This window comes from Pelodiscus sinensis, unplaced genomic scaffold, assembly GCF_049634645.1.
Source record: "Pelodiscus sinensis isolate JC-2024 unplaced genomic scaffold, ASM4963464v1 ctg58, whole genome shotgun sequence".
In the NCBI taxonomy this organism is placed as follows: domain Eukaryota; kingdom Metazoa; phylum Chordata; order Testudines; family Trionychidae; genus Pelodiscus; species Pelodiscus sinensis.
Genome location: NW_027465922.1, coordinates 101971 through 121394, shown reverse-complemented (window position 1 = coordinate 121394; position 19424 = coordinate 101971). Strand labels below are relative to the sequence as shown.

General features: G+C 73.4%; 1 protein-coding gene across 1 annotated transcript in view; it reads right to left on the bottom strand.

Moving 5' to 3' along the window:
- CHKB (choline kinase beta) overlaps window positions 1–19424 on the bottom strand; it is a 38205-nt gene that overhangs the window by 768 nt on the left and 18013 nt on the right. The window contains exons 6-10 of the mRNA XM_075916727.1: window positions 18629–18687; window positions 15618–15705; window positions 14364–14472; window positions 12497–12603; window positions 2376–2457 (exon numbers count right to left, since the gene is read on the bottom strand). Of these exons, the coding sequence (XP_075772842.1) occupies window positions 2376–2457; window positions 12497–12603; window positions 14364–14472; window positions 15618–15705; window positions 18629–18687 (445 nt within the window). The remainder of the gene's footprint in view (window positions 1–2375; window positions 2458–12496; window positions 12604–14363; window positions 14473–15617; window positions 15706–18628; window positions 18688–19424) is intronic.

Sequence of the window (19424 nt, the reverse complement as noted above, 5' to 3'; positions counted from 1 at the left end):
GCACCCTACAGAGCCCCCCCAAACCAGGGACGGGGCACCCCCCACAGCCCCCCCAAACCAGGCACTGGGGCACCCCACAGAGCCTCCCCCAAACCAGGGACTGGGGCACCCCCCACAACCCGCCCAAACCAGGGACTGGGGCACCCCACAGAGCCTCCCCCAAACCAGAGACTGGGGCACCCCACAGAGCCTCCCCCAAAGCAGGGACTGGGGCACCCCACAGAGCCCCCCCAAACCAGAGACTGGGGCACCCCACAGAGCCTCCCCCAAAGCAGGGACTGGGGCACCCCACAGAGCCCCCCCAAACCAGAGACTGGGGCACCCCACAGAGCCTCCCCCAAAGCAGGGACTGGGGCACCCCACAGAGCCTCCCCCAAACCAGGCACTGGGGCACCCCCCACAGCCTCCCCCAAACCAGGGACTGGGGCACCCCCCACAGAGCCTCCCCAAACCAGGCACTGGGGCACCCCACAGAGCCTCCCCAAATCAGGGACTGGGGCACCCCCCACAGCCTCCCCAAACCAGGCACTGGGGCACCCCACAGAGACTCCCCCAAACCAGGGACTGGGGCACCCCACAGAGCCTCCCCCAAACCAGGCACTGGGGCACCCCCCACAGCCCCCCCAAACCAGGCACTGGGGCACCCTACAGAGCCCCCCCAAACCAGGGACGGGGCACCCCCCACAGTCCCCCCCAAACCAGGCACTGGGGCACCCCACAGAGCCTCCCCCAAACCAGGCACTGGGGCACCCCCCACAACCCGCCCAAACCAGGGACTGGGGCACCCCACAGAGCCTCTCCCAAACCAGGCACTGGGGCACCCCACAGAGCCTCCCCCAAACCAGGGACTGGGGCACCCCCCACAACCCGCCCAAACCAGGCACTGGGGCACCCTACAGAGCCCCCCCCCCCAAACCAGGCACTGGGGCACCCCACAGAGCCTCCCCCAAACCAGGCACTGGGGCACCCTACAGAGCCCCCCCCCAAACCAGGCACTGGGGCACCCCACAGAGCCTCCCCCAAACCAGAGACTGGGGCACCCCACAGAGCCTCCCCCAAACCAGAGACTGGGGCACCCTACAGAGCCTCCCCCAAACCAGGCACTGGGACACCCTACAGAGCCTCCCCCAAACCAGGCACTGGGGCACCCCCCACAGCCCCCCCAAACCAGGCACTGGGGCACCCCCCACAGCCCCCCCAAACCAGGCACTGGGACACCCTACAGAGCCTCCCCCAAACCAGGCATTGGGGCACCCCACAGAGCCTCCCCCAAACCAGGGACTGGGGCACCCCCCACAGCCCCCCCCAAACCAGGCACTGGGGCACCCTACAGAGCCCCCCCCCCCAAACCAGGCACTGGGGCACCCCCCACAGCCCCCCCAAACCAGGCACTGGGACACCCTACAGAGCCTCCCCCAAACCAGGCATTGGGGCACCCCACAGAGCCTCCCCCAAACCAGGGACTGGGGCACCCCCCACAGCCCCCCCAAACCAGGCACTGGGGCACCCTACAGAGCCTCCCCCAAACCAGGGACTGGGGCACCCTACAGAGCCTCCCCCAAACCAGGCACTGGGGCACCCCACAGAGCCTCCCCCAAACCAGGGACTGGGGCACCCTACAGAGCCCCCCCCCAAACCAGGCACTGGGGCACCCTACAGAGCCTCCCCCAAACCAGGCACTGGGGCACCCCACAGAGCCTCCCCCAAACCAGGCACTGGGGCACCCCCCACAACCCGCCCAAACCAGGCACTGGGGCACCCTACAGAGCCTCCCCCAAACCAGGGACTGGGGCACCCCCCACAACCCGCCCAAACCAGGCACTGGGGCACCCCACAGAGCCTCCCCCAAACCAGGGACTGGGGCACCCCACAGAGCCTCCCCCAAACCAGGCACTGGGACACCCCACAGAGCCTCCCCCAAACCAGGCACTGGGGCACCCTACAGAGCCTCCCCAAACCAGGGACTGGGGCACCCCACAGAGCCTCCCCCAAACCAGGCACTGGGGCACCCCCCACAACCCCCCCAAACCAGGCATTGGGGCACCCTACAGAGCCCCCCCCCAAACCAGGCACCGGGACACCCTACAGAGCCCCCCCCAAACCAGGCACTGGGGCACCCCACAACACCCCCCTCCCACATGATAGTGGCAGGGGAGTCCTGTCACCCCACAGACCCCCAGCTATGGGGCAGGGGAGGCCAGTAATTGCAGACCCCCAGCTGGGGGCAGAGCTGGGAAACAAGGAACCCCCGGTAGCTGCGCTGAGGCGGGGTGCAGGGCAGAAGGTCCCTCCTGTCCTCTCCCGAGGGAGAGCTCAGGGCAGACGCCCCCAGGCTGCCGGGAGCCCCCCAGCCGTGGCCGCGGCCCCGCACTCACCAGGTAGCCGAACTCAATGGTGGAGATCTTGGCCTGCACGATGGACCAGAGGCCCCAAAAGAAGTGGGAGGCCAAAGCGAAGCTGAGGGGAGAGGAGGCGCGAGGGGTGAGGAATGGGGGGCACGCGGGGGGACGCGGGGGGATGCGGGGAGGCTCGCAGGAGGGCACGCGGGGGGACGTGGGGGCGCCGCAGGCGGGCTCGCGGGGGGAGGCGGGGGGCTCGCGGGGCGCCGCAGGGGGGGACGCAGGGGGGCTCGCGGGGGGGCTCGCGGAGGGAAGCGGGGGGGCTCGCGGGGCGCCGCAGGGGGGGACGCAGCGGGGGACGCGGGGGGGCTGTCTGCTCTTGTGGCCGTCGGTCCACTGTGGCAGCTGTGGTGACCCCTTCCCCCAGGACTAGGGCTCTCCCCGGCCCTGCGCCAGCATGGCGCCCGCGCTGCGCCGTCCCGGAGACACAAGAACCCGCCAGCTCCACTGGCGCGCGGAGTCCTGTCTGCCTGCGGACGGGGTGCAGGGTCGGGGGGCCCCATCACACTCACTGTCTCCCCTGTGTAAGGGGGGCTGGGGGGCACAGGGAGCACTGGGGTGTGTGAGGGGAGGTGGGGGAGGGGTTATAACCTCTCCCCTGTGTGAGGGGGGCTGGGGGTCACAGGGAGCACTGGGGTGTCTGAGGGGAGGTGGGGGATGGGTTATAACCTCTCTCCTGTGTGAGGGGGGCTGGGGGTCACAGGGAGCACTGGGGTGTGTGAGGGGAGGTGGGGGATGGGTTATAACCTCTCCCCTGTGTAAGGGGGGGCTGGGGGGCACAGGGTGCACTGGGGTGTGTGAGGGGAGGTGGGGGATGGGTTATAACCTCTCCCCTGTGTACGGGGCGCTGGGGGGCACAGGGAGCACTGGGGTGTGTGAGGGGAGGTGGGGGATGGGTTATAACCTCTCCCCTGTGTGAGGGGGGGGTTGGGGGGGCACAGGGAGCACTGGGGTGTCTGAGGGGAGGTGGGGGATGGGTTATAACCTCTCCCCTGTGTAAGGGGGGCTGGGGGGGCACAGGGAGCACTGGGGTGTCTGAGGGGAGGTGGGGGATGGGTTAGAACCTCTCCCCTGTGTAAGGGGGGCCTGGGGGGGCGCAGGGTGCACTGGGGTGTCTGAGGGGAGGTGGGGGATGGGTTATAACATCTCCCCTGTGTAAGGGGAGCCTGGGGGGGCGCAGGGTGCACTGGGGTGTCTGAGGGGAGGTGGGGGATGGGTTATAACCTCTCCCCTGTGTAAGGGGGGCTGGGGGGGGACAGGGAGCACTGGGGTGTCTGAGGGGAGGTGGGGGGATGGGTTAGACCCTCTCCCCTGTGTAAGGGGGGGCTGGGGGGCACTGGGAGCACTGGGGTGTGTGAGGGGAGGTGGGGGATGGGTTATAACCTCTCCCCTGTGTAAGGGGGGCTGGGGGGCACAGGGAGCACTGGGGTGTGTGAGGGGAGGTGGGGGATGGGTTATAACCTCTCCCCTGTGTAAGGGGGGCTGGGGGGGGACAGGGAGCACTGGGGTGTCTGAGGGGAGGTGGGGGGATGGGTTAGACCCTCTCCCCTGTGTAAGGGGGGCTGGGGGGCACTGGGAGCACCAGGGTGTCTGAGGGGAGGTGGGGGATGGGTTATAACCTCTCCCCTGTGTAAGGGGGGCTGGGGGGCACAGGGAGCACCGGGGTGTGCGTGGGGAGGTGGGGGATGGGTTATAACCTCTCCCCTGTGTGAGGGGGGCTGGGGGGCACAGGGAGCACTGGGGTGTGTGAGGGGAGGTGGGGGATGGGTTATAACCTCTCCCCTGTGTAAGGGGGGGCTGGGGGGCACAGGGAGCACTGGGGTGTGTGAGGGGAGGTGGGGGATGGGTTATAACCTCTCCCCTGTGTGAAGGGGGGGGTTGGGGGGGGCACAGGGAGCACTGGGGTGTGTGAGGGGAGGTGGGGGATGGGTTATAACCTCTCCCCTGTGTAAGGGGGGCTGGGGGGCACAGGGAGCTCTGGGGTGTGTGAGGGGAGGTGGGGGATGGGTTATAACCTCTCCCCTGTGTGAGGGGGCTGGGGGTCACAGGGAGCACTGGGGTGTCTGAGGGGAGGTGGGGGATGGGTTATAACCTCTCCCCTGTGTGAGGGGGGCTGGGGGGGCGCAGGGTGCACTGGGGTGTCTGAGGGGAGGTGGGGGATGGGTTATAACCTCTCCCCTGTGTGAGGGGGGCTGGGGGGCCCAGGGCGCACTGGGGTGTCTGAGGGGAGGTGGGGGATGGGTTATAACCTCTCCCCTGTGTGAGGAGGGGCTGGGGGGGCACAGGGTGCACTGGGGTGTCTGAGGGGAGGTGGGGGATGGGTTATAACCTCTCCCCTGTGTGAGCGGGGCTGGGGGGCCCAGGGCGCACTGGGGTGTCTGAGGGGAGGTGGGGGATGGGTTATAACCTCTCCCCTGTGTGAGGGGGCTGGGGGGGGCACAGGGAGCACTGGGGTGTCTGAGGGGAGGTGGGGGATGGGTTATAACCTCTCCCCTGTGTGAGGGGAGCTGGGGGGCCCAGGGAGCACTGGGGTGTCTGAGGGGTTTTGCTTGTGAGGCTTGCTGCTGGTCGGGGGCCAGCTGAGGGGTCGGTGCGGCTTGTTCGGTGCCTTGTGGGAAGGAGCCAGGCTGGGGCTGGAAGTCGCCCTGGTTCTGAGCAAGTCGCCTGATCTGACCCTGTTGGTGGGGCCAGGCCCTGGCGTACAAGGGCAGCGTGGTCGTGCCAGGAGCCACAGGCGCTGCCGCTGGAGCTGCGGGGCGGGTGTGGCAAAGGAGGGTCTGTCTGCTCCACTCTCCGGGCCGGTGGAGTGTGTCGGTGCCGGTACGGAGCTGCGGGGCGGGTGTGGCGTAGGGGGGTCTGTCCGCTCCACTCTCCGGGCCGGTGGAGTCTGTCGGTGCCGGTACGGAGCTGCGGGGTGGGTGTGGCGTAGGGGGGGGGTCTGTCTGCTCCACTCTCCGGGCCGGTGGAGTCTGTCGGTGCCGGTACGGAGCTGCGGGGCGGGTGTGGCGTAGGGGGGGGTCTGTCTGCTCCACTCTCCGGGCCGGTGGTGTGTGTCGGTGCCGGTACGGAGCTGCGGGGCGGGTGTGGCGTAGGGGGGTCTGTCCGCTCCACTCTCTGGGCCGGTGGAGTCTGTCGGTGCCGGTACGGAGCTGCGGGGCGGGTGTGGCGTACGGGGGTCTGTCCGCTCCACTCTCCGGGCCGGTGGAGTGTGTCGGTGCCGGTACGGAGCTGCGGGGCGGGTGTGGCGTAGGGGGGTCTGTCTGCTCCACTCTCCGGGCCGGTGGAGTCTGTCGGTGCCGGTACGGAGCTGCAGGGCGGGTGTGGCGTAGGGGGGGGTCTGTCCGCTCCACTCTCCGGGCCGGTGGAGTCTGTCGGTGCCGGTACGGAGCTGCGGGGCGGGTGTGGCAAAGGAGGGTCTGTCTGCTCCACTCTCCGGGCCGGTGGAGTGTGTCGGTGCCGGTACGGAGCTGCGGGGCGGGTGTGGCGTAGGGGGGTCTGTCTGCTCCACTCTCCGGGCCGGTGGAGTGTGTCGGTGCCGGTACGGAGCTGCGGGGCGGGTGTGGCGTAGGGGGGTCTGTCCGCTCCACTCTCCGGGCCGGTGGAGTCTGTCGGTGCCGGTACGGAGCTGCGGGGCGGGTGTGGCGTAGGGGGGTCTGTCCGCTCCACTCTCCGGGCCGGTGGAGTCTGTGGGTGCCGGTACGGAGCTGCGGGGCGGGTGTGGCGTAGGGGGGTCTGTCCGCTCCACTCTCCGGGCCGGTGGAGTCTGTCGGTGCCGGTACGGAGCTGCGGGGCGGGTGTGGCGTAGGGGGGTCTGTCCGCTCCACTCTCCGGGCCGGTGGAGTCTGTCGGTGCCGGTACGGAGCTGCGGGGCGGGTGTGGCGTAGGGGGGTCTGTCCGCTCCACTCTCCGGGCCGGTGGAGTCTGTCGGTGCCGGTACGGAGCTGCGGGGTGGGTGTGGCGTAGGGGGGGGGTCTGTCTGCTCCACTCTCCGGGCCGGTGGAGTCTGTGGGTGCCGGTACGGAGCTGCGGGGCGGGTGTGGCGTAGGGGGGGGTCTGTCTGCTCCACTCTCCGGGCCGGTGGTGTGTGTCGGTGCCGGTACGGAGCTGCGGGGCGGGTGTGGCGTAGGGGGGTCTGTCCGCTCCACTCTCTGGGCCGGTGGAGTCTGTCGGTGCCGGTACGGAGCTGCGGGGCGGGTGTGGCGTACGGGGGTCTGTCCGCTCCACTCTCCGGGCCGGTGGAGTGTGTCGGTGCCGGTACGGAGCTGCGGGGCGGGTGTGGCGTAGGGGGGTCTGTCTGCTCCACTCTCCGGGCCGGTGGAGTCTGTCGGTGCCGGTACGGAGCTGCAGGGCGGGTGTGGCGTAGGGGGGGGTCTGTCCGCTCCACTCTCCGGGCCGGTGGAGTCTGTCGGTGCCGGTACGGAGCTGCGGGGTGGGTGTGGCGTAGGGGGGGGGGTCTGTCTGCTCCACTCTCCGGGCCGGTGGAGTCTGTGGGTGCCGGTACGGAGCTGCGGGGCGGGTGTGGCAAAGGGGGGTCTGTCTGCTCCATTCTCCGAGCCGGTGGAGTCTGTCGGTGCCGGTACGGAGCTGCGGGGCGGGTGTGGCGTAGGGGGGTCTGTCCGCTCCACTCTCCGGGCCGGTGGAGTCTGTCGGTGCCGGTGCAGACCTGCGGGGCGGGTGTGGCAAAGGGGGGTCTGTCCGCTCCACTCTCCGGGCCGGTGGAGTCTGTCGGTGCCGGTACGGAGCTGCGGGGCGGGTGTGGCAAAGGGGGGTCTGTCCGCTCCACTCTCCGGGCCGGTGGAGTGTGTCGGTGCCGGTACGGAGCTGCGGGGCGGGTGTGGCGTAGGGGGGGTCTGTCCGCTCCACTCTCCGGGCCGGTGGAGTGTGTCGGTGCCGGTACGGAGCTGCGGGGCGGGTGTGGCGTAGGGGGGTCTGTCCGCTCCACTCTCCGGGCCGGTGGAGTCTGTCGGAGCCGGTACGGAGCTCCGGGGCGGGTGTGGCAAAGGGGGGTCTGTCCGCTCCACTCTCCGGGCCGGTGGAGTGTGTCGGTGCCGGTACGGAGCTGCGGGGCGGGTGTGGCGGAGGGGGGTCTGTCCGCTCCACTCTCCGGGCCGGTGGAGTGTGTCGGTGCCGGTACGGAGCTGCGGGGCGGGTGTGGCGGAGGGGGGTCTGTCCGCTCCACTCTCCGGGCCGGTGGAGTCTGTCGGTGCCGGTACGGAGCTGCGGGGCGGGTGTGGCGTAGGGGGGTCTGTCCGCTCCACTCTCCGGGCCGGTGGAGTGTGTCGGTGCCGGTACGGAGCTGCGGGGCGGGTGTGGCGGAGGGGGGTCTGTCCGCTCCACTCTCCGGGCCGGTGGAGTCTGTGGGTGCCGGTACGGAGCTGCGGGGCGGGTGTGGCGTAGGGGGGTCTGTCCGCTCCACTCTCCGGGCCGGGGGAGTCTGTCGGTGCCGGTACGGAGCTGCGGGGCGGGTGTGACGTAGGGGGGTCTGTCCGCTCCACTCTCCGGGCCGGGGGAGTCTGTCGGTGCCGGTACGGAGCTGCGGGGCGGGTGTGGCGTAGGGGGGTCTGTCTGCTCCACTCTCCGGGCCGGTGGAGTGTGTCGGTGCCGGTACGGAGCTGCGGGGCGGGTGTGGCAAAGGGGGGTCTGTCTGCTCCACTCTCCGGGCCGGTGGAGTGTGTCGGTGCCGGTACGGAGCTGCGGGGCGGGTGTGGCGTAGGGGGGTCTGTCTGCTCCACTCTCCGGGCCGGTGGAGTCTGTCGGTGCCGGTACGGAGCTGCGGGGCGAGTGTGGCATAGGGGGGTCTGTCCGCTCCACTCTCCGGGCCGGTGGAGTCTGTCGGTGCCGGTACGGAGCTGCGGGGCGGGTGTGGCGTAGGGGGGTCTGTCCCCTCCACTCTCCGGGCCGGTGGAGTCTGTCGGTGCCGGTACGGAGCTGCGGGGCGGGTGTGGCGTAGGGGGGTCTGTCCGCTCCACTCTCCGGGCCGGTGGAGTCTGTGGGTGCCGGTACGGAGATGCGGGGCGGGTGTGGCGTAGGGGGGGGGTCTGTCCGCTCCACTCTCCGGGCCGGTGGAGTGTGTCGGTGCCGGTACGGAGCTGCGGGGCGGGTGTGGCGTAGGGGGGTCTGTCTGCTCCACTCTCCGGGCCAGTGGAGTCTGTCGGTGCCGGTACGGAGCTGCAGGGCGGGTGTGGCGTAGGGGGGGTCTGTCCGCTCCACTCTCCGGGCCGGTGGAGTCTGTCGGTGCCGGTACGGAGCTGCGGGGTGGGTGTGGCGTAGGGGGGGGGGTCTGTCTGCTCCACTCTCCGGGCCGGTGGAGTCTGTGGGTGCCGGTACGGAGCTGCGGGGCGGGTGTGGCAAAGGGGGGTCTGTCTGCTCCATTCTCCGAGCCGGTGGAGTCTGTCGGTGCCGGTACGGAGCTGCGGGGCGGGTGTGGCGTAGGGGGGTCTGTCTGCTCCACTCTCCGGGCCGGTGGAGTCTGTGGGTGCCGGTACGGAGCTGCGGGGCGGGTGTGGCGTAGGGGGGTCTGTCTGCTCCACTCTCCGGGCCGGTGGAGTCTGTGGGTGCCGGTACGGAGCTGCGGGGCGGGTGTGGCGTGGGGGGGTCTGTCTGCTCCACTCTCCGGGCCGGTGGAGTCTGTCGGTGCCGGTACGGAGCTGCGGGGCAGGTGTGGCGTAGGGGGGTCTGTCCGCTCCACTCTCCGGGCCGGTGGAGTCTGTCGGTGCCGGTACGGAGCTGCGGGGCGGGTGTGGCGTAGGGGGGTCTGTCCGCTCCACTCTCCGGGCCGGTGGAGTCTGTCGGTGCCGGTACGGAGCTGCGGGGCGGGTGTGGCGTAGGGGGGTCTGTCCGCTCCACTCTCCGGGCCGGTGGAGTCTGTCGGTGCCGGTGCAGAGCTGCGGGGCGGGTGTGGCAAAGGGGGGGTCTGTCTGCTCCACTCTCCGGGCCGGTGGAGTGTGTCGGTGCCGGTACGGAGCTGCGGGGCGGGTGTGGCGGAGGGGGGTCTGTCCGCTCCACTCTCCGGGCCGGTGGAGTCTGTCGGAGCCGGTACGGAGCTGCGGGGCGGGTGTGGCAAAGGGGGGTCTGTCCGCTCCACTCTCCGGGCCGATGGAGTGTGTCGGTGCCGGTACGGAGCTGCGGGGCGGGTGTGGCGGAGGGGGGTCTGTCCGCTCCACTCTCCGGGCCGGTGGAGTGTGTCGGTGCCGGTACGGAGCTGCGGGGCGGGTGTGGCGTAGGGGGTCTGTCCACTCCACTCTCCGGGCCGGTGGAGTGTGTCGGTGCCGGTACGGAGCTGCGGGGCGGGTGTGTGGCGGAGGGGGGGTCTGTCCGCTCCACTCTCCGGGCCGGTGGAGTCTGTCGGTGCCGGTACGGAGCTGCGGGGCGGGTGTGGCAGAGGGGGGTCTGTCTGCTCCACTCTCCGGGCCGGTGGAGTCTGTGGGTGCCGGTACGGAGCTGCGGGGCGGGTGTGGCGTAGGGGGGTCTGTCTGCTCCACTCTCCGGGCCGGTGGAGTCTGTCGGTGCCGGTACGGAGCTGCGGGGCGGGTGTGGCGTAGGGGGGTCTGTCTGCTCCACTCTCCGGGCCGGTGGAGTGTGTCGGTGCCGGTACGGAGCTGCGGGGCGGGTGTGGCAAAGGGGGGTCTGTCTGCTCCACTCTCCGGGCCGGTGGAGTCTGTGGGTGCCGGTACGGAGCTGCGGGGCGGGTGTGGCGTAGGGGGGTCTGTCTGCTCCACTCTCCGGGCCGGTGGAGTCTGTCGGTGCCGGTACGGAGCTGCGGGGCGGGTGTGGCGTAGGGGGGTCTGTCCGCTCCACTCTCCGGGCCGGTGGAGTGTGTCGGTGCCGGTACGGAGCTGCGGGGCGGGTGTGGCGTAGGGGGGTCTGTCCGCTCCACTCTCCGGGCCGGTGGAGTCTGTCGGTGCCGGTACGGAGCTGCGGGGCGGGTGTGGCGTAGGGGGGTCTGTCTGCTCCACTCTCCGGGCCGGTGGAGTCTGTGGGTGCCGGTACGGAGCTGCGGGGCGGGTGTGGCGTGGGGGGGTCTGTCTGCTCCACTCTCCGGGCCGGTGGAGTCTGTCGGTGCCGGTACGGAGCTGCGGGGCAGGTGTGGCGTAGGGGGGTCTGTCCGCTCCACTCTCCGGGCCGGTGGAGTCTGTCGGTGCCGGTACGGAGCTGCGGGGCGGGTGTGGCGTAGGGGGGTCTGTCCGCTCCACTCTCCGGGCCGGTGGAGTCTGTCGGTGCCGGTACGGAGCTGCGGGGCGGGTGTGGCGTAGGGGGGTCTGTCCGCTCCACTCTCCGGGCCGGTGGAGTCTGTCGGTGCCGGTGCAGAGCTGCGGGGCGGGTGTGGCAAAGGGGGGGTCTGTCTGCTCCACTCTCCGGGCCGGTGGAGTGTGTCGGTGCCGGTACGGAGCTGCGGGGCGGGTGTGGCGGAGGGGGGTCTGTCCGCTCCACTCTCCGGGCCGGTGGAGTCTGTCGGAGCCGGTACGGAGCTGCGGGGCGGGTGTGGCAAAGGGGGGTCTGTCCGCTCCACTCTCCGGGCCGATGGAGTGTGTCGGTGCCGGTACGGAGCTGCGGGGCGGGTGTGGCGGAGGGGGGTCTGTCCGCTCCACTCTCCGGGCCGGTGGAGTGTGTCGGTGCCGGTACGGAGCTGCGGGGCGGGTGTGGCGTAGGGGGTCTGTCCACTCCACTCTCCGGGCCGGTGGAGTGTGTCGGTGCCGGTACGGAGCTGCGGGGCGGGTGTGGCGGAGGGGGGGTCTGTCCGCTCCACTCTCCGGGCCGGTGGAGTCTGTCGGTGCCGGTACGGAGCTGCGGGGCGGGTGTGGCAGAGGGGGGTCTGTCTGCTCCACTCTCCGGGCCGGTGGAGTCTGTGGGTGCCGGTACGGAGCTGCGGGGCGGGTGTGGCGTAGGGGGGTCTGTCTGCTCCACTCTCCGGGCCGGTGGAGTCTGTCGGTGCCGGTACGGAGCTGCGGGGCGGGTGTGGCGTAGGGGGGTCTGTCTGCTCCACTCTCCGGGCCGGTGGAGTGTGTCGGTGCCGGTACGGAGCTGCGGGGCGGGTGTGGCAAAGGGGGGTCTGTCTGCTCCACTCTCCGGGCCGGTGGAGTCTGTGGGTGCCGGTACGGAGCTGCGGGGCGGGTGTGGCGTAGGGGGGTCTGTCTGCTCCACTCTCCGGGCCGGTGGAGTCTGTCGGTGCCGGTACGGAGCTGCGGGGCGGGTGTGGCGTAGGGGGGTCTGTCCGCTCCACTCTCCGGGCCGGTGGAGTGTGTCGGTGCCGGTACGGAGCTGCGGGGCGGGTGTGGCGTAGGGGGGTCTGTCCGCTCCACTCTCCGGGCCGGTGGAGTCTGTCGGTGCCGGTACGGAGCTGCGGGGCGGGTGTGGCGTAGGGGGGTCTGTCTGCTCCACTCTCCGGGCCGGTGGAGTCTGTGGGTGCCGGTACGGAGCTGCGGGGCGGGTGTGGCGTAGGGGGGTCTGTCCGCTCCACTCTCCGGGCCGGTGGAGTCTGTGGGTGCCGGTACGGAGCTGCGGGGCGGGTGTGGCGTAGGGGGGTCTGTCTGCTCCACTCTCCGTGCCGGTGGAGTCTGTCGGTGCCGCTGGAGCTGCGGGGCGGGGCCCTGTGCTGTTCTCCATTCGCAGTTCGGGGCTGGGAGTTGGGTTGGGTAATGGGCGCTGGCCGTGAGCCGGCTGGGGGGCTACAGCGGGCGCGTTTGGAGAGACGCTCTGGGAAGCGAGGGCCTGGGCTTCGGGGGAGGCGACTGCGCTTTTGTATCCCAGCGCGAAGCTCCATACACCCGCCTGCGTGGGGCCGGCTGGAGAACCGGGCTGCACTAGTCCCTCTGGGTCAGGGCGCATGGCACACAGGCTGGAAGCCCTATGGGGCACGGACCCCTGGGGAGAGTGGCCCCCCGAGCAGGGGCCGCGGCGCCGGAGGGGGCCCGGGGACGGACGGGCTAAACGTGGGTGTGACCGGTGAGGAGAGCCCCTCCAGAGCCAGCCCGGGCGGAGCCGGCAGCAGACCCCTGGCTCTGCTAGATGGCTCGGAGCCCTGTCCTGGGCAGGGGGCGTCCCCAGGCCGAGCCCCTGCACAGTCGGGGGGACCCCCCCGCGCCGGCTCGCTCACTCACCGGCTGATCTCGGTCAGCATCTCCTCCTCGGCGCGGGCCTGCTCCTCGCGCGTCAGGGCCCCGCGCCGCCCCGGCTCCTCCCCCAGGTAGTGCCGCAGGAAGTGCAGCTGCAGGCAGAGCAGGGCAGGATCAGGGTGGGCAGGGGCTGGGCGAGGCCCAGCCGGGGCCAATCTCCCCTAAACCACGGCCCGCAGGAGGCGCCACGCTGGCCCCTTCCCCCGCAGCTGCGGCTCCCCAGAGAGGGCGGCGAGCTCGGGGCGAGGACAGGGGGGATGGGCGGGGCACACCGGGGAGAACAGCGTGCAGGACGGGCACAGGCGGGGGCGGGGAGAACAGCGCGTTGGGCGGGTACAGGCGGGGGCACACCGGGGAGAACAGCGCGCAGGGCGGGCACAGGCGGGGGCACACCGGGGAGAACAGCGCGCAGGGCGGGCACAGGCGGGGGCTGGGGCGAGCGGGGAGAACAGTGCGCAGGGCGGACACACGCAGGGGCGGGGAGAACAGCGCGCAGGGCGGGCACAGGCGGGGGCGGGGGTACACCGGGCAGAACAGCACGCAGGGCGGGAACAGGCGGGGGCACACCGGGGAGAACAGTGCGCAGGGCGGGAACAGGTGGGGGCGGGGACACACCGGGGAGAACAGCGCGCAGGGCGGGCACAGGCGGGGGCGGGGACACACCGGGGAGAACAGCGCGCAGGGCGGGCACAGGCAGGGGGCGGGGACACACCGGGGAGAACAGCGCGCAGGGCGGGCACAGGCGGGGGCCAGGGCGAGCGGGGAGAACAGCGCGCAGGGCGGGCACAGGCGGGGGCGGGGACACACCGGGGAGAACAGTGCGCAGGGCGGGAACAGGCGGGGGCGGGGGCACACCGGGGAGAACAGCGCGCAGGGCGGGCACAGGCGGGAGCCGGGGCGAGCGGGGAGAACAGTGCGCAGGGCGGGAACAGGCGGGGGCGGGGGGAGCGGGGAGAACAGCGCGCAGGGCGGGCACAGGCGGGGGCCAGGGGGAGCGGGGAGAACAGCGCACAGGGCGGGAACAGGCGGGGGCCGGGGGGAGCGGGGAGAACAGCGCGCAGGGCGGGAACAGGCGGGGGCGGGGGCACACTGGGCAGAACAAAGCGCAGGGCGGGCACAGGCGGGGGCCGGGGGGAGCGGGGAGAACAGAACGCAGGGCGGGCACAGGCGGGGGCCGGGGGGAGCGGGGAGAACAGAACGCAGGGCGGGCACAGGCGGGGGCCAGGGGGAGCGGGGAGAACAGAACGCAGGGCGGGCACAGGCGGGGGCCGGGGGGAGCGGGGAGAACAGAACGCAGGGCGGGCACAGGCGGGAGCCGGGGGGAGCGGGGAGAACAGCGCGCAGGGCGGGCACAGGCAGGGGCCGGGGGGAGTGGGGAGAACAGCGCGCAGGGCGGGCACAGGCAGGGGCCGGGGGGAGCGGGGAGAACAGCGCGCAGGGCGGGCACAGGCAGGGGCCGGGGGGAGCGGGGAGAACAGCGCGCAGGGCGGGAACAGGCGGGGGCGGGGGCACACTGGGTAGAACAGCGCGCAGGGCGGGCACAGGCGGGGGCGGGGGGAGCGGGGAGAACAGAACGCAGGGCGGGCACAGGCGGGGGCGGGGGCACACTGGGTAGAACAGCGCGCAGGGCGGGAACAGGCGGGGGCGGGGGCGGGGGCACACCGGGGCAGAACAACGCGCTGTCAGGTTTCTGGCTGGAGGGGAGAGGCCGGGAGTCAGCCAGGGCCTGCGGGGGGGGGGCTCCCTTACGACCCCCCCCCCCATGTGCTCCCAGCCACACGCCCCAACCCTCCGGTTCCCGCCCAGCTGCCTTCCGCTCTCCGAGCCCCCCCGGCGGCCGCCCCGCCCCCACCTGCTGCTGGCGCGTGGGATAGTCCTCCAGGGCGGCCCGGTAGAAGGGCCACGTGTCGTGGGTGTAGTCGTAGGCCCACTCGCAGAAGTGATTGCCGATGTCGAAGCCTCTGCAGGGAAAGGGAGGTGAGGGGCCTCCTCGTGCCCCGGGCCCCCCGTCGGGCAGCCCCCCCCAACCCCCCCGACAGCCCACGGGGGTCCCACAGCCCCAGGCCCCCCCCAACACCCCCTCCCGACAGCCCACGTGGGTCCCACAGCCCCAGGCCCCCCCCAACTCCCCCTCCCGACAGCCCCACGTGGGTCCCACAGCCCCAGGCCCCCCCCAACCCCCCCTCCCGACAGCCCCACGTGGGTCCCGCAGCCCCAGGCCCCCCCCAACTCCCACCTCCCGACAGCCCCACGTGGGTCCCACAGCCCCAGGCCCCCCCCCAACCCCCCCTCCCGACAGCCTCACGTGGGTCCCACAGCCCCAGGCCCCCCCCAACTCCCCCTCCCGACAGCCTCACGTGGGTCCCACAGCCCCAGGCCCCCCCCAACTCCCCCTCCCGACAGCCTCACGTGGGTCCCACAGCCCCAGGCCCCCCCCAACCCCCACCTCCCGACAGCCCCACGTGGGTCCCACAGCCCCAGGCCCCCCCCAACCCCCACCTCCCGACAGCCCCACGTGGGTCCCACAGCCCCAGGCCCCCCCCAACCCCCCCTCCCGACAGCCCCACGTGGGTCCCACAGCCCCAGGCCCCCCCCAACCCCCCCTCCCGACAGCCTCACGTGGGTCCCACAGCCCCAGGCCCCCCCCAACCCCCCCTCCCGACAGCCTCACGTGGGTCCCACAGCCCCAGGCCCCCCCCAACCCCCCCCTCCCGACAGCCCCACGTGGGTCCCACAGCCCCAGGCCCCCCCCCAACCCCCCCTCCCGACAGCCCCACGTGGGTCCCACAGCCCCAGGCCCCCCCCAACCCCCACCTCCCGACAGCCCCACGTGGGTCCCACAGCCCCAGGCCCCCCCCAACTCCCCCTCCCGACAGCCCCACGTGGGTCCCACAGCCCCAGGCCCCCCCCAACCCCCCCTCCCGACAGCCCCACGTGGGTCCCCCAGCCCCAGGCCCCCCCAACCCCCCCTCCCAACAGCCCCACGTGGGTCCCCCAGCCCAGGGACAGCACCAGGCGGGCAGGGGGCGCCCCACACAGGCCAGCACAGCACCGAGCACACGCCCACCTGCCCTTGTAGCCCCCCCCACGGCCGCCCCAGCCCCACCTGTAGTTGTAGCTGCTGTACTCAAAGTCAATCAGCATGAGCCTGTCGGTGGGGAGCGACTCCCGCCCGGCCAGCAGCAGGATGTTCCCTGGGGAGGGGAGAGCAGGCTGGGGAGAGCGGGGGGGGGCGAGGGGGGGCCGTTCCGGGGCCAGGGAGGTTCCCTGCAGGGTCCCCAGGAGCGGGGGGGGCAAAGGGGGGCCGTTCCGGGGCCAGGGAGATTCCCTGCAGGGTCCCAGGAGCGGGGGGGGCAAAGGGGGGGCCGTTCCGGGGCCAGGGAGGTTCCCGCAGGGTCCCGGGAGCGGGGGGGGGCGAGGGGAGGCCGTTCCGGGGCCAGGGAGGTTTCCCCGCAGGGTCCCGGGAGCGGGGGGCCGAGGGGGGGGCCGTTCCGGGGCCAGGGGGGTTCCCCGCAGGGTCCCAGGAGCGGGGGGGCCGAGGGGGGGCCGTTCCGGGGCCAGGGAGGTTCCCCGCAGGGTCCCGGGAGCGGGGGGCCGAGGGGGGGCCGTTCCGGGGCCAGGGAGGCTCCCCGCAGGGTCCCGGGAGCGGGGGAGGGGCGAGGGGGGGCCGTTCCGGGGCCAGGGAGGTTCCCCGCAGGGTCCCCGGGAGCGGGGGGCCGAGGGGGGGCCGTTCCGGGGCCAGGGAGGTTCCCCGCAGGGTCCCGGGAGCGGGGGGCCGAGGGGGGGCCGTTCCGGGGCCAGGGAGGTCCCCGCAGGGTCCCGGGAGCGGGGGGGGGGCGAGGGGGGGCCGTTCCGGGGCCAGGGAGGTTCCCCGCAGGTCCCGGGAGCGGGGGGGGCGAGGGGGGGCCGTTCCGGGGCCAGGGAGGCTCCCCGCAGGGTCCCGGGAGCGGGGGGGGGCGAGGGGGGGCCGTTCCGGGGCCAGGGAGGTTCCCCGCAGGGTCCCGGGAGCGGGGGGGGGGGGGCGAGGGGGGGGCCGTTCCGGGGCCAGGGAGGCTCCCCGCAGGGTCCCGGGAGCGGGGGGGGGCGAGGGGGGGCCGTTCCGGGGCCAGGGAGGTTCCCCGCAGGGTCCCGGAGCGGGGGGCCGAGGGGGGGGCCGTTCCGGGGCCAGGGAGGTTCCCCGCAGGGTCCCGGGAGCGGGGGGGGGGCGAGGGGGGGCCGTTCCGGGGCCAGGGAGGTTCCCCGCAGGTCCCGGGAGCAGGGGGGGCGAGGGGGGGCTGTTCCGGGGCCAGGGAGGCTCCCCGCAGGGTCCCGGGAGCGGGGTGGGGGCGAGGGGGGGCCGTTCCGGGCCAGGGAGGTTCCCCGCAGGGTCCCGGGAGCGGGGGGGGGGCGAGGGGGGGCCGTTCCGGGGCCAGGGAGGCTCCCCGCAGGGTCCGGGAGCGGGGGGGGGCGAGGGGGGGCCGTTCCGGGGCCAGGGAGGTTCCCCGCAGGGTCCCGGGAGCGGAGAGGGCGAGGGGGGCCGTTCCGGGGCCAGGGAGGTTCCCCGCAGGGTCCCGGGAGGGGAGGGGCGAGGGGGGGCCGTTCCGGGGCCAGGGAGGTTCCCCGCAGGGTCCCGGGAGCGGGGAGGGGCGAGGGGGGGCCGTTCCGGGGCCAGGGAGGTTCCCCGCAGGGTCCCGGGAGCGGGGGGCCGAGGGGGGCCGTTCCGGGGCCAGGGAGGTTCCCCGCAGGGTCCGGGAGCGGGAGGCCGAGGGGGGGGCCGTTCCGGGGCCAGGGAGGCTCCCCGCAGGGTCCGGGAGCAGGGGGCCGAGGGGGGGCCGTTCCGGGCCAGGGAGGCTCCCCGCAGGGTCCCGGAGCGGGGGGGGGCGAGGGGAAGGCCGTTCCGGGGCCAGGGAGGTTCCCCGCAGGGTCCCGGGAGCGGGGGGGCCGAGGGGGGGCCGTTCCGGGGCCAGGGAGGTTCCCCGCAGGGTCCCGGGAGCGGGGGGGGCGAGGGGAGGCCGTTCCGGGGCCAGGGAGGTTCCCCGCAGGTCCCGGGAGCGGGGGGCCGAGGGGGGGCCGTTCCGGGGCCAGGGAGGTTCCCCGCAGGGTCCCGGGAGGCGGGGGGGCGAGGGGGGGCCGTTCCGGGGCCAGGGAGGTTCCCCGCAGGGTCCCGGGAGCGGGGGGCCAAGGGGGGGCCGTTCCGGGGCCAGGGAGGTTCCCCGCAGGGTCCCGGGAGCGGGGGGGGCGAGGGGAGCCGTTCCGGGGCCAGGGAGGTTCCCCGCAGGGTCCCGGGAGCGGGGGGGGGGGGCGAGGGGGGGCCGTTCCGGGGCCAGGGAGGTTCCCCGCAGGGTCCCGGGAGCGGGGGGGGCAAGAGGGGGCCGTTCCGGGGCCAGGGGGGTTCCCGCAGGGTCCCGGGATGCGGGGGGCCGAGAGGGGGCCGTTCCGGGGCCAGGGAGGTTCCCCGCAGGGTCCCGGGAGCGGGGGGCCGAGGGGGGGGCCGTTCCGGGGCCAGGGAGGTTCCCCGCAGGGTCCCGGGAGCGGGGGGCCAAGGGGGGGCCGTTCCGGGGCCAGGGAGGCTCCCGCAGGGTCCCGGGAGCGGGGGGGGCGAGGGAGGCCGTTCCGGGGCCAGGGAGGTTCCCCGCAGGGTCCCGGGAGCGGGGGGGGCGAGGGGGGGCCGTTCCGGGGCCAGGGAGGTCCCCGCAGGGTCCCGGGAGCGGGGGGGGGGCGAGGGGAGGCCGTTCCGGGGCCAGGGAGGTTCCCCGCAGGGTCCCGGGAGCGGGGGGCCGAGGGGGGCCGTTCCGGGGCCAGGGAGGTTCCCCGCAGGGTCCCGGGAGCGGGGGGCCGAGGGGGGCCGTTCCGGGGCCAGGGAGGTTCCCCGCAGGGTCCCGGGAGCGGGGGGGCCGAGGGGAGGCCGTTCCGGGGCCAGGGAGGTTCCCGCAGGGTCCCGGGAGCGGGGGGCCGTGGGGGGGCCGTTCCGGGGCCAGGGAGGTTCCCCGCAGGGTCCCGGGAGCGGGGGGCCGAGGGGGGGGCCGTTCCGGGGCCAGGGAGGTTCCCCAGAGCGGGGCCGCGCAGGCACCCAGGGGAGTCCAGCAGGGCCCGGCTGAGCTGGTCTGTGGGGGCCCGTTGGCCGCCCCCCCACATCACCTTCCTGCACGTCGTTGTGGCAGAAGACCACGGGTGAGGGGGTAGCCTCCAGCAGCTCCCTGCAACCGAGGGGCAGATGTGTCAGCAGCCAGCCCCTCCCCCCCTACCCCCCCGCAGGGCCACCCCCATGGGAGCCCAGGGCAAGCGGCTGACGCGCCCGGCTTCTGCCGACCCCCAGCGCCAGGGGGCCCAGGGAGGCGGGGAGTGGGGGGAGCGGAGCCCGGGGAGGGGGTGTGACGTAGTGGGGGGACTTGCTGGGCTGTGGTGACCCTGCTGTCTGGAGCAAGACCCAGCAGGGAAAACCTCACTAGGCAGAGGTAAGGCCAAACTTGTTGAACCAGTGGCCAGACACCCCCCATGGAGAGGAACAAAGGAAGGTGGATGCTGCCCTGCTGGGGGGCAGGGCTGGAAGGGAATTTAGTTAGTTGCTGTCTGGGAGCATGGAGGAGAGCCTAGGAGAAGGGGCTGGAGTTTAGGGGCCCAGTCTCCCCCATCTCAAGGGGGCCTGAGGCATCCTAGCCCAGCTCTGGGACCAGACTACATCTGTGCTGTGCTGTATCCTGGAGAGGCAATAAACTTCCTCTATTCCACCGGCTGGTGCAGTCTGTTTGTGCCATTTCGGGGTGCAGGAGACGGGGGACCCCCAACGCGCCGTCACAGGGGATAGTGGGGGGAAGGGAAGCCGAGCAAGGCCCACTGAGGGGGGGGAGCAGAGCCGAGCGGGGCCCAGGGAGGGGGGCAACAGGGGGAAAATGGAGCCGAGCGGGGCCAGAGGAGGGGGGGAAATGGAGCCGAG